This window comes from Clinocottus analis, unplaced genomic scaffold (assembly GCF_023055335.1).
Source record: "Clinocottus analis isolate CAN_PGR_092001 unplaced genomic scaffold, fCliAna1.0.p SCAF_19, whole genome shotgun sequence".
Lineage (NCBI taxonomy): Eukaryota > Metazoa > Chordata > Actinopteri > Perciformes > Cottidae > Clinocottus > Clinocottus analis.
The window spans coordinates 11,765,149-11,777,476 of record NW_027175920.1 but is presented as its reverse complement, the minus strand read 5'-3'; the positions used below and the strand labels follow the sequence as shown (position 1 = coordinate 11,777,476).

General features: G+C 43.2%; 2 protein-coding genes across 2 annotated transcripts in view; both read left to right on the top strand.

Moving 5' to 3' along the window:
* The first annotated feature begins 264 nt into the window (after positions 1-264).
* rbp3 (retinol binding protein 3) lies at positions 265-3,731 on the top strand. The gene is made up of 4 exons (XM_068583638.1): positions 265-1,459; positions 1,811-2,001; positions 2,329-2,471; positions 2,861-3,731. Exons 1-4 carry the CDS (start codon positions 266-268, stop codon positions 3,184-3,186), a joined length of 1,854 nt encoding a protein of 617 aa, XP_068439739.1. The 5' UTR covers position 265; the 3' UTR covers positions 3,187-3,731.
* Positions 3,732-6,641: 2,910 nt separating this feature from the next.
* antxr1c (ANTXR cell adhesion molecule 1c) overlaps positions 6,642-12,328 on the top strand; it is a 31,336-nt gene continuing 25,649 nt past the window's right edge. The window contains exon 1 of the mRNA XM_068583639.1: positions 6,642-6,902. Within this exon, the coding sequence (XP_068439740.1) occupies positions 6,742-6,902 (161 nt within the window). The 5' untranslated portion in view covers positions 6,642-6,741. The remainder of the gene's footprint in view (positions 6,903-12,328) is intronic.

The following is a 12,328-nucleotide window of genomic DNA, read 5'->3' as shown; positions in this document are numbered from 1 at the left end:
ACCTCGTGTAAATCTAAGACGATTATCTTTGGCAACATCTCTTTGTTACTACACCTACATGGCTATGTTCTTATTGCCTTCCAGAAACACTCAAGATAATGCGATTACAGGTTTATTATGGAGCAAATCCTCTTATGTGTTTGTTAACAGAGACCGTGCAGCCAAAACACTGCCATTCGACAAAGGACTTCTTCGGAGAAGGAGGTTCGGCTCAACAACATCCACTCTCCGTCTACTCATTTTTTGTCTGACTGAACTGACAAAAATGGCAAAGCTTGTCCTCCTGGTGGCACCGCTGCTAGTATTGGGGAATGTTTTCGTTACCCGTGCCGTGTTTGCCCCAAACCTCATCGTAGATATGGCAAAAATCGTCATGAACAATTACTGCTCACCAGAGAAGCTGACGGGGATGAAGGAGGCTATTGAAGCAGCCAGCAGCAACACAGAGGTTCTCAACATCCCAGACGCTGAAACCTTAGCTCATGTACTCAGTGCTGGAGTCCAGACCACAGTCAGTGACCCACGTCTGATGGTCTCCTATGAGCCAAACTATGTCCCTGCGGTTCCCCAGAAGATGCCTCCGTTGCCCCCTGACCAGTTGATTGCCGTCTTGCAAACTTCGATCAAGCTCGACATCCTGGAGGGCAACATCGGCTACCTGAGGATCGATCACATCCTCGGAGAGGAGGTTGCCGAGAAGGTTGGCCCTTTGCTCCTCGACCTGGTCTGGAATAAAATCCTGCCAACCTCAGCCCTCATCTTCGACTTGCGCTACACCAGCAGCGGGGACATGTCGGGAATCCCCTACATCGTGTCTTACTTCATCGAAGCGGAGACTCCGATTCATATTGACAGCGTGTATGACCGCCCCTCAAACACCACCACCAAGCTGTTTTCTATGTCAGCACTTCTGGGGGAAAGATACAGCATGACCAAACCCCTCATTCTCCTCACAAGCAAAAACACCAAGGGCATTGCCGAGGACGTTGCCTACTGCCTCCAGAACCTGAAGAGGGCAACCATCGTGGGCGAGAAGACCGCTGGGGGCTCTGTGAAAGTAGATAAACTCAAAGTGGGCGACACTGACTTTTACGTTACTGTGCCAACCGCAAAGTCCATCAACCCCATCACCGGCTCCACCTGGGAGGTTACAGGTGTGACCCCCAATGTGGAGGTCAACGCCGAGGACGCCCTTGCTACCGCCATCAAGATCGTCAACCTCCGCGTCCAAGTTCCAGCCATCATCGAGGGATCAGCAACCCTGATTGCCGACAACTACGCCTTCGAAGATATTGGTGCTGCTGTTGCAGAAAAGTTGAAAGGCCTCCTGGCAAACGGCGAGTACAGCCAGGTTGTCTCCAAGGAAAGTCTGGAGGTGAAGCTGTCCGCTGACCTGAAGAGCCTGTCTGGAGACAAGAGCCTGAAGACAACCAGCAACACCCCGGCCCTGCCACCCATGGTGAGTCCCTCGTACGTAAGATGATGGTCTTTGGGTGTCACTTGTTATTGTTGGTTGTTATACTGACAGAAGTTTGTTTTAAAGAGTTGATAATTTATACTTTACTTGTACAGCTAAAGGTTATCTTGTGTTCAAAACTTTTCTAAAAGTATTCGTTACAATGTTGTGGTCATGTGAGGAAGATGATTATGCAGCAGATGAATTGGATGAACATGTTAAGGTCATGGAGGATATGATATCAATATTATTCTTGTATAATATATGGGAAATACATAGGTGAACATCTGAAAAATGTACTTTCACTGAGACATATTGCTTACAAATGCTGAGTTGTTTGTTTTTTACCCACAGGATTATTCTCCAGAGATGTACATTGAGCTGATCAAAGTCTCCTTCCAAACTGACATATTTGAGAACAACATCGGATACCTGCGCTTTGACATGTTTGGAGACTTTGAGGAGGTCAAGCCCATCGCCCAGATTATTGTTGAGCACGTGTGGAATAAGGTTGTCAACACTGACGCTCTGATCGTTGACCTCAGGTAAAAGCCACTATTCAAGATGCAGAGTGTCCATTTTGGAAAACATATACAAAAATGTAAATCAAATCAAAGAAGCTACTAATCAGTCCTAAGTAAATATAGAGGATTTAGTATGTATGTTAGTATGAATCATTTTAAAAATATGGACAACCAAGAGATCTAGAGTATCAATGAATTTGAACTTAACTTCTTCCTGAACAACATATTGTGTTACTACCCAGCCAACATGAGATAACATGGGACAACCTTCATCAATGCCTGCAGAAATGAACGTTTTTAACAAAGGACCTAACCTTTCTCTGATTGTTCTGCCACTGTTTGTTGCAGGAACAACATTGGTGGCCCAACAACAGCCCTTGCAGGCTTCTGCTCTTACTTCTTTGATGCCGACAAGCAGATTGTGCTGGACAAGCTGTATGACAGACCGTCCAGGACCACCACAGAGCTCCGGACCCTGCCTGAACTCACTGGTAATTCAACAAAATAACTCATTGCATGGATTTCAATGACTTGAAAGCTTGAGACTAGATTGTGAACGAAGTAAAGTTGTCTAGGAGTTAGTGGTCCAGGTTCAACGTTGAAGCTTCTATGCTTCTTTATAAGCCATACCTCTGTGTGGGGGCTTTGTTTGAATCTTAAAAGTTGACTGTTTGGTAAAGTCACTATTCAAGACGTCTTTGCTGAACAAGAAAGCTTAATCTTGTTCCTTCCATGATTCACTACCCTAATTGTATCATTACGTTCATCCATGACTCCTTTTCCACTTCCATCCTTCAACTCAATGTTGCCTCCCCAGCCTTCACTCGTCTACCTCACAGTTTTAACACTTATCCTGCCTCCATCTCATCCTCTTCCTCAGGCGCAAGGTACGGCTCCAAGAAGAGCCTGATCATGCTGACCAGCAGAGCGACTGCCGGCGCCGCAGAGGAGTTCGTCTACATCATGAAGAGGCTCGGCCGCGCGATGATCGTCGGAGAGACCACCGCCGGGACTTCCCACCCGCCCAAGACCTTCAGTGTTGGTGAGACCGACGTCTTCCTCAGCATCCCCACCGTCCACTCTGACACTGCGGCCGGGCCAGCTTGGGAGGGAGCTGGCATCGCACCACACATACCCGTCCCAGCTGACGCCGCCCTCGACACGGCCAAGGGCATCTTCAACAAGCACATTGCAGGCCAGAAGTAAACCACGTCCGGAACAAACCAAGTTCAAAGGTCACTTTTGCTTTGGCAGCCAAATAGTTTCACGATTTAGAGTAAGACGTGTTTGAGAAGTGAAGAATGTAGATTAAGTACAATGTGTAATCTGTTGTTCATTTTGTCCCAACCTAAGCCTTTTTAGCCTGTTTGCGATGCGGAGCAAAGGTTCAATAGGATTTACCTCTCGTTAGTATTTCTATTGAATGTTACTCTGGCTGCTTAAGGTTTTCAGAATGAGTGATGCTGCTCGGCCGATTCATTTGAGAAGTGGGTATGAATAAATCTGTGTGGTCAGATCAGTTGTAACATCAGAGCAGCTTACAATATTTACGTTTTTGAAGTCACATGTAAGAGTTAGGAAACAAATTTAGTGAAACGACGCAAATTACTTTCAAGCTATGTTTGCTATTCTTGTATTATATTGGAGTTTTTGAATTGGGACCTCTGTGAAGTGATCCACTTGTTGCTTTGGTCAGAAAGCCATTGTGCAAAGTCCTCATTGTGAATGGGAAATGCATCAATTATGCCACATGGGCCTGCTTGGGTTGTATAATTCCCTATGCTGAGACACAATAAAAAAAGACTCAAATACAAAAGTGTGTGTTGGTCATGTTTTGCATGTTTTATCAGACAGATAAAAATATCAGTTTGTACCAATACAGAAGTCCTTTTTTGATTAATTCTGCATCTATGTGCAAGACGTTTCCTTTATATTATTGTGGCATCAGATACAACTGTCAGTGACAAAACCTTTAATTAACAACGGCGAGAAAACAAAATATGTATCTATTAAATTGTAGCGTTAGCTAACCATGAAGGAATGACACGAAGGACTACATCCGAACCAAAAAAGGCAAGTTTTAATGCCCAAAGGATTCATCTAACAAACAAGAAGAGAAGATCAGTCATGGATTCATTTTGATCTCATGTTTTAAGGACAATGTGTTCTGTTTACACGATACAATAAAAAAAGAAAAATAACTAACTGTTGAGTTTACTGGAGGCTATAAAGAAAGCACATGTTTGTATTCAGTATTTCAAAGAAGATATTATAATTGTTCAATATTTTTTTTAAATAACGTAAAAAAGTACATTATTTTGACTCGTATGTGTCCCTGAAATTTGCAGGAACAAGTAGCTGAAGCTTATTTGTATTGTTAACTATACTGTTGACTTTAGTTAAATTGTGCACAAACCGAAAACTATTCTTTCCGTGGTGCAATTCAGACCATGAACCCAGGAAATTAGGTGGGCAAATATTCCTGATTTGAGGCCCAAATATGATCACAAAATAATTTCCCCTGGCTGTGAAGCGTACTGGACCCTCCTCAAAATATATAGTCTGTAACAAGTTAGTGTAAATCTCGTTAGATGTTGGTTGTGTTGGGGTCTCTCTGTTCAACAGAAGGCAGAAGTCATTATTGTAGATAATGGCATTTTGCAATTCAAAAACAGCCAATGACATGGACTTTACAACTAGAATGAACTTGAGCAGTGATAAATACATGACAGGACTGTTTGTTTTAGGAGGGGGGAAGAAGTGCATTTGTTGTATACACTGGACTTCAGTGTTTATGAGTGTGTTGTAAGTGGTATGTATGTGTGTGTGGCTATGAAGATAGACTGTATGAGTGGATGTGAGACAGAGAGTCAGGGCACTGGTAAGCACTAATGTGTAAACCATAAGGATCTGAAGGCGCTGAAGTCAGGACGCTGAAGAGCGGGATTGACCGTGTTACGACATCAGGTTACTAATCTGTTTGTCCGCCTGGTTTGTGTCGGAGTAACGGGACAACAAATTATACAAATATTTCCTGTGGGAACGTCAAGCCCGAGCATGAACGCGGTACGTCCCTTTGTTCACTCAGAAGTTATCGTTTAGATATCAATATTTACTCAGAGACATGAATTCACTTCAAATTCAAACAGCATTACTCGTTCAGAAAGCTTTCAAATGAAATATTGGTTTAGCTGATCAACTGGCTTTGATTGCTGTAGCCTTGATTTGTTTTTGTTAGTACTGTTTGGGTTTTCAGTGCAGAAGAACAAACTCAGCAGCCATGGCCAACGAATGAGCGTTTTGTAGTGTGTGTGTGTGTGTGTGTGTGTGTGAGTGTGTGTGTGCGTGTGTGCGTGTGTGTCATCATAGAGGAATTGAATGACCATTGGCAATAACAACCAACGGCTGTTGCTGAAAAGATGCCGACCATGATGGTTTCATTTGGTGAAATATCGTGTATGGATTATAACTCGAAGTAGATAAAGCTTCATAACATACCACAAATATCCACACGGCAGACCTGGAGGCCCGTAGTAGTTCACAGTACAGGGAAACATGTACAAAACAGATAGAGAGTGTGAAAGCGCCTTGAGGGGTTCAATAAAGGGGCCCAGAAGCTCATTTCTGCCCGGGGCCCCTTGGCAAGGTATCACAGCAGTGCAGGATGGTCCAGGAGACAGACATGCAAATAATAAGTGTAATGTTTTACGTCTCACATTTTGATAAATACAGCTGTTGTGTGATTAAGAAAACAAATCACAGGTAAATTTATAGTATGTTTATAATAAACACAATTGATTAACACTGTTTGAATCACCTCGATCGGTTTGATGAACAACAACAACAGCAAAAACTTGTTGTGTCCATGTATGTTTGCTGCTGTTCCTTGACTTCTACACACTCTGCTTCATGGTGATAATTACAGTTGCTGCTCATGGTGCTGTATTGAACTAAAGCAGCACAGAGAAAGTTAACACACTTGCAGTGAGTACAGACGTCAAAGCGCTGGGAAAACATGAAGGACACGTTGGTGCTGAGGCTAATTTGTGACATCAGACTTCGACATACAAGAGGGACAGCTCATATTACCTCCTCATCACCATCCCATCCTGCCCTGCGCCCAATCCTCCGCAAAATGCGCGAGTCTGCCACGTGAGGGAGGCGCAAAATGACCCATTTTCCCTCTTTCTCTCTCCTCCTCATTGAAACATGAGCCCTGGTCCATTTCAGCCCAGTCTGTCCCCACAACGCTGCTCTGCATTACCCGGCTGCATTTGGCTTTCTCTCGTTTTGACACTTTGACAGGAAACTTTTATCCATTTTTTTTTTATTTATTTATTTGATTTTTTTTTTTTTCACCAACCAACCAAACCACTCAGCCATTCTCTCCTCTTGACTCGGGTTTTGGATTTGTTTCTCTGCAAATGCTGCTTTTAACACTTTTTTTTCCCCTCCTGCTAACTGCACGTGGATTTTTGAACTATCCGGAACTTTTATTTGTGTAATCACTTCAGTTGATGAGAGATCATCTCCTCTCATGGCCGGGATGAGCGTGGCTGTGGTTGCAAACTGAGCTCACTGTCAAAGAGACGTGGACGCGTCGCCTTCATCCTTTCTTTTGTCTCTGTTGCATCTCCTCTTTAATTACATAACTCTCTCTGGGATGTAAGAAGACACTCAAATTGTTTTTTATTCTTCTTTCTTTTTTTTTTTTACCCACAAAGGAATTAACTTCTTTTTGTTTTCCCCCGAGGAAAAAGTATGGCGACACTTAAGTTGAACATGCGTTTTCTTCTGGTTTTATTCGGATTATTTTTGCTCTCTTCTCCATCTGCAAGAGCCGAGCCGGAACAGCAGGATGAAGAGGAGGAGGAGGAGAGTTCATGTCAGGGCGCTTTTGACCTGTATTTTGTGCTTGATAAGTAAGTGGAAACAGCGTAAAGCTGCTATATAGTCATTAAATCTTAGGGACACAATTCGGAAACCACTCTACAGCAATTTCTCGGGTGCAACAAACTTGCAAAACACACAACAACCAAGCAAACACCTGCATTTACTTTTCGTGTTAAGTGCTACTTTTACTGCTCTACGTTTATTTAAGACACAAACACACACACAACATCCAAACATGTGGTGAATGTGAATAGCACCACCGTTTCTGCTCCAAACATGAGCGCTTTAGTTTCTAAAAAGTAAAAAAAAGGTGAGTTTCGGCTCTCGCCTGCTGATTCGCGCCGGGCACATCTGTGCGTGCGCGCGCACGCGGTGACGCCAGAAAGGAGGCTGACTTTACAGAGTACAGTTTGCTGAATAAGCGAAAAGAAAGGCCGGCGATGATATCTCTATTTCTCTGCAGATCTTAAACCCCCGGTTTCTTTCTCCACATCATCTGTGTCACTCTCCTTACAAAGACAACACGGAGAACTGCCCGGAGCTGTTCTCCCCCCAACTCATGCTAAAGGGACTTTTTTCTGCTCACCCTTCACTCTTTCATTTCCACTCTTTGTACGCCCACATAGGAAAAATGCTGTGGTTGTGTGACATCTTAGTGCTGGACTTCAGCCGAGAAAAAAAAAAGAAGAAAAAAAATGTCAGAGAAAGAGCCTGTTTCTCTTTCAATGCCTTTACTGTACATTCAAGCACAGTAACTTTATGTTTCCCTACATAATGGAAGCCTTAATGAGACTCAATGTACAGATTAAAGATCTTTACAACATTATAGTAGAGATAAATATGACTATAATTACTGGAACCCAACAAACCATCATCGGTGTAAGCCACTGAGTCTATCATTTGATGCAAGCAGCAGAATGGGAACCTCTACTGTGAGCAATTAGGAACTTTATTACAACTCTGCTGTCTAATCTGTTGAGTATCTGACCTGGCTGTTGCTGAATCAGCTCATATCCTTCTCCTTGCATTAATGGAGCATTGCCCGGAATGGGGAGGGGAAACAAGGAAAGACAGGAAGCAACAATCTTTATAGAAAATGTGGTCTTAATTTGGAGAACAAAATGTTGCACACAGCACCTTTAAGAGCTTGTTTGTGTGTGTACGTGTGTTTGTGTGTGTGGCGGGGTAGAGGGGGGGGGGGATCCATAAGGATATGAGAGATGCAAATGAGAAATCACTTGCAGATTAACATCACTGATAACTATATGTCTTGCCATTAGGTGTATGGCTTTATCTAAATTGCCCCCAGCAGCCATCAGCGTAGTGTCCGTTTAAAGTGCCTTGCTGAACCCACTGAGCACGACACCCTTGACATGCTTCCTGGCTTGTAAAAGTTTTGACTCCTGGACACCAAACACCACACTGCCCCCCATCTGTGGACGGCTGCATTTGGCGTGCGCTGTGCGGTAAACACTGACACATGCTTCTCCTTTTTTTCTGTCTTTTTGTTTCAACATCGGATGCTATTGTTAGCCGGTGTGCGTGCTTTGGTGCCCAACTCTCGGGGGTGACTAACAAGGTTTAGAGAGGAAGCTCATTAGAGATCCACGCCCGCCTCATCTAAACCCCATCCTTCGGGCCTGAGTTGGGTTTAGTCTGAACTACGCAGGGTGGTGAAATGTTGACGGCCATCCATTTCATCGAAGTACAGTCAGACACTATGTCTACTTTCGGGGTAGTTTGAATCATCCGTCACCCAGACTCCCACCCTGCATGGATGTGTTCCTCTTTTGTGAATACCCAAAGGATGTTGGACAGGCAGTTCATTGACAGTGAGTTACATGAAAGACTGAGCGCTCTGGCTGAGCAGGGGGAAAACATGCCTGAGGGATTTTATTATATTATAAGCCACCAAATGATGATGTCACTTATTAGCTACTGATCTCCGGTTAAAGCTGCTTTATTAAGCAATAGCTGCTGTAGCTATTGTTTGACCCAGTCTCTATTTGAAGGAAATCATCAGCGTGTTTATAGTGCCCATGCGGGTCGAAGTGTTCCTTTCAAGCAGCAAGGTGAAAAGTGAAGCCTTAACCATAACTTAATGGCTCTCTGAGGCCGTATACTTAGGCACAGTATTGCTTTGAGCTCAACGCTAACATCAGCATGCTAACTTGTTACTATACAGCAAGTGTGAAGTGGGCTGCTGCAGAATTGTCCAACATCAATATCATGTCTGCATGTCGGGTTGGTCGTGGTAAACTGGAAACAAAAGCCCACAGACACACGGTAATGCTGACGGAATTGGCTCACTTGATTTGTAAAGAGAAACACACTTTGGGCACTGCGCTGGAAGGTCACGAGTTTCACAGTAATGAGGGAAGATAACTTCTCCGTCGGCTCATAAAGTCGACTCCAAAGGCATTCATTGCAGATTCGGGCAGATGATGTCATGTCCCGGCTCAAACATGTAGGTCAGTGTTCTCTGAGACCGGCTGCAGACTGAATGCTAGAAAGGGGAGCTAATGCCTGTATGGTTGCCAGTTTGAATCTGAGACATCCAGGACTGCAGTTGGAAAATGTGGGTTTTGGTGAGACTCAGTATCCTCAACTGCAAAGTGCCCTTCAGAGTTATTTATGATACTCTAAAGGAGAAGAAAGGCGTTACAATACCCAGAGGACATCAAAGGGCTGAGGGGCTGCAGCACAACGTCCAGTGTCAGGACTGAACGGCTGCAACCAAATAAATGTAGAGGTTGTTTCTCCCTTCAAGTCCAAGCAGCACACACATGTTAAACTGTGACTTTAACACACAGGCACTAGTGACTAATAGGATACAGATGGTGGAGGAAATGGGAGATTGCTAACCCGTAAGATAGTCAAGTAGGACTAATAACTAGGTCAAAATGACACAATATGCAAACCCAAAAGGTCTCCAAATGAAACAATGGTGTTGATTGTAAGTTTGTGAACAACTCCAATGCTTTGGCAAATAAAAGTTTTTTAAAAAGCGTTGTTTTGATACGGAACAACAAGGGAACATTTGGCCTACATCCACACCCTACCACCCGCAACCCGTCAACAACATGTAACCCTTGTGTTGTGGTGCATGGTATGTGAGACAAACAACAACAATGAACTGAAGTCCCCACCACTGTAACCTAAATAAAGTCACACACAAACCAGACTGGAAGTCTGCAGCCATGCTAGCTTCTCCCTGAGGCTGTACTATGATGTGCACCACGTCAACCATCTTAGTGTGTTAGCATGCTAATGGTTGCTAATTATGGCCAAACACAAGGTACCACTGAGCTTGATGGGAAATGATGTAAGTTGTGTATTTGATTCAGCTCCATACTGCTGCACATTCACAAAGGAGGACGTATATTTTCTGATTCGGAGCAGCTTATGGAACACAGAGCCAGATGGTTTTGGGGTGTTTTCATATGGAAGATGAAATGATTCACTTTTGGGCCCCGTGCTAATGTTCACTTCTCGGTTACTGCATTTAAATGTCGTGTTTTATGTTGATTGTGCAAAAGTTTGAAGCAATTCTTGCACACTATTGCGATCACTGTTAATTTTGTGGATCACAATATCATCTGAAGAAGGGGAAAGTAAAACAGACACATGTAGTCTTCCAAGTTTACTTCCCTTCTTTCCCTTTGTGTCGATGTCTTTCTGCTTTTCTTTTTTTCCACTGGCTCTTTTGAGTTATCTCTCTCTCTTTCTCTTTTGTTTCCACTAGACTCCTATTACCGCTTGAACCATACTCCCCATTGGCTCTCTTGGCTGTTTGAAGAAAAGATTCACTCTTTTCACACCCCATGTAGTGCTGTTATTAATAATATAATCTTTCTCTTGTATGTCCTGGCCAAATTGCATTTATTTCCATTTAAATTCACAGCTGAAAAGTGTTGTTATTGATGTAGTCACAAGTTGGCGCACCAGTCGGCCGTTGGGTCATGCGGCCTGACTCCTGGCAAGTCAGTGGAAAAGCTAAGACTTGCAGCTGCAGTTCATAAATATTTTGGATATGTCTAGCAAGCAGTGAAAGACGTTCTAGATGTGGAATGGCACTCTGTGTTTTGTCATTTTGTCTTTTGCAGCGTGCTGTTTTGTTGTTTTCAGCAGGAAGAAATGTCTAGTTAAATAATACCATGCTGTCCGAAGGCCCCCGGAGACAAAAGCAAGACCAAAGGTTTTAAAAGGGAATGAATGCCACTCTAACTCCTGGTAATATACGATGTTAGCACACATATCTCACATACCTCTCCTCCAGCTAGTTATCCTCAACAACTTGGGAACAGAAGTGCAGCATTAGCTCAGCAATCTCGCAGTAACGACTTTGACTTCTACAACGTCTGTAAAAGTAGGTTAGTGGTTTTAAACAAACAAATGCTTGTGCCCAGTCAGTTGAATTGGAGCGCCGTCATTGGCTGCAGGCTGGGGTGGTGTGGGTAGGCCCAGCTGGAAAGGCAGACGGCCCCCTTAGTAAATTTGGATTTTTTTCTTCGTCAACACTCAGAACCGTGAGAACGAAGCGGAGATCTGCTAAGACTTTAGACCGATGGAACTTTTTCCCACATGCCGTCATCCCGTTGCCCTTTGGGAGAGACGAGGTTGCTGGGTAGTTAGAAGTGGACTGGATTAAAACAATTAAAGAGAAGGCTTGATATCAAACATGCTGTAATTACCTGTGCTAGAGTTAACAGATTGCAGAGATACTCAACGAAGCCCCGACTTTCAAAATGGCCGCATTAGGACCCATAGCACAATCAGAGTTTTTTTTTAAACATCAACTGTTTTCTCCTGTGAAGGAAAAAAAAACAAAAAAAAACATTCATTGTATTTTCTGCAGCCCAAATGTTAGCAGTCTAACACAATTTACCAAAATGTCAAAGATCAGAACGTTAAAAAGTATACATATATAGATTATGAGCAAGTTAGCACGTTTACGTTAGCTACCCGGTAGCTAACTTTCAGCTAAATGCTAAGTAGCCTCATAGAGCCACTCGAGCGTGGCTGCAAGTCTTGTTGTATGATGTGAAAATCCTGAAGCAGGAAGTGATCATCAGATTTGCATCCTTGTTTTGTTAAGGTCAATATAATTATTTCATCGTTCAACTCAAAGTCAGTCTTCAAAGTAGCTGTATTTTATTGCTATAATGATGTAACACTGGTAAGCGTTAATTCATAGCTTCAGTGATGCAGAGTTCAAGAATGCATCAAGAGTCAGCTAATTGATTTCCATTCTGTATGGAAATAATTAAAAACCAGCGGATGACTGGAAAGTGAGGGGAAAAAACACCCATAACTCATAAACTCTCAACAGTATCTATAACATACATTTAAAGCACAAGTAAATTGTTGTCAAAGACTTAAAACATTGCGCTTCTTCTTCCCTCTCTTCTTGTTTCCTGCTCTGTCTGTCTTTCTGTCTCAACCTCCTCCAGCT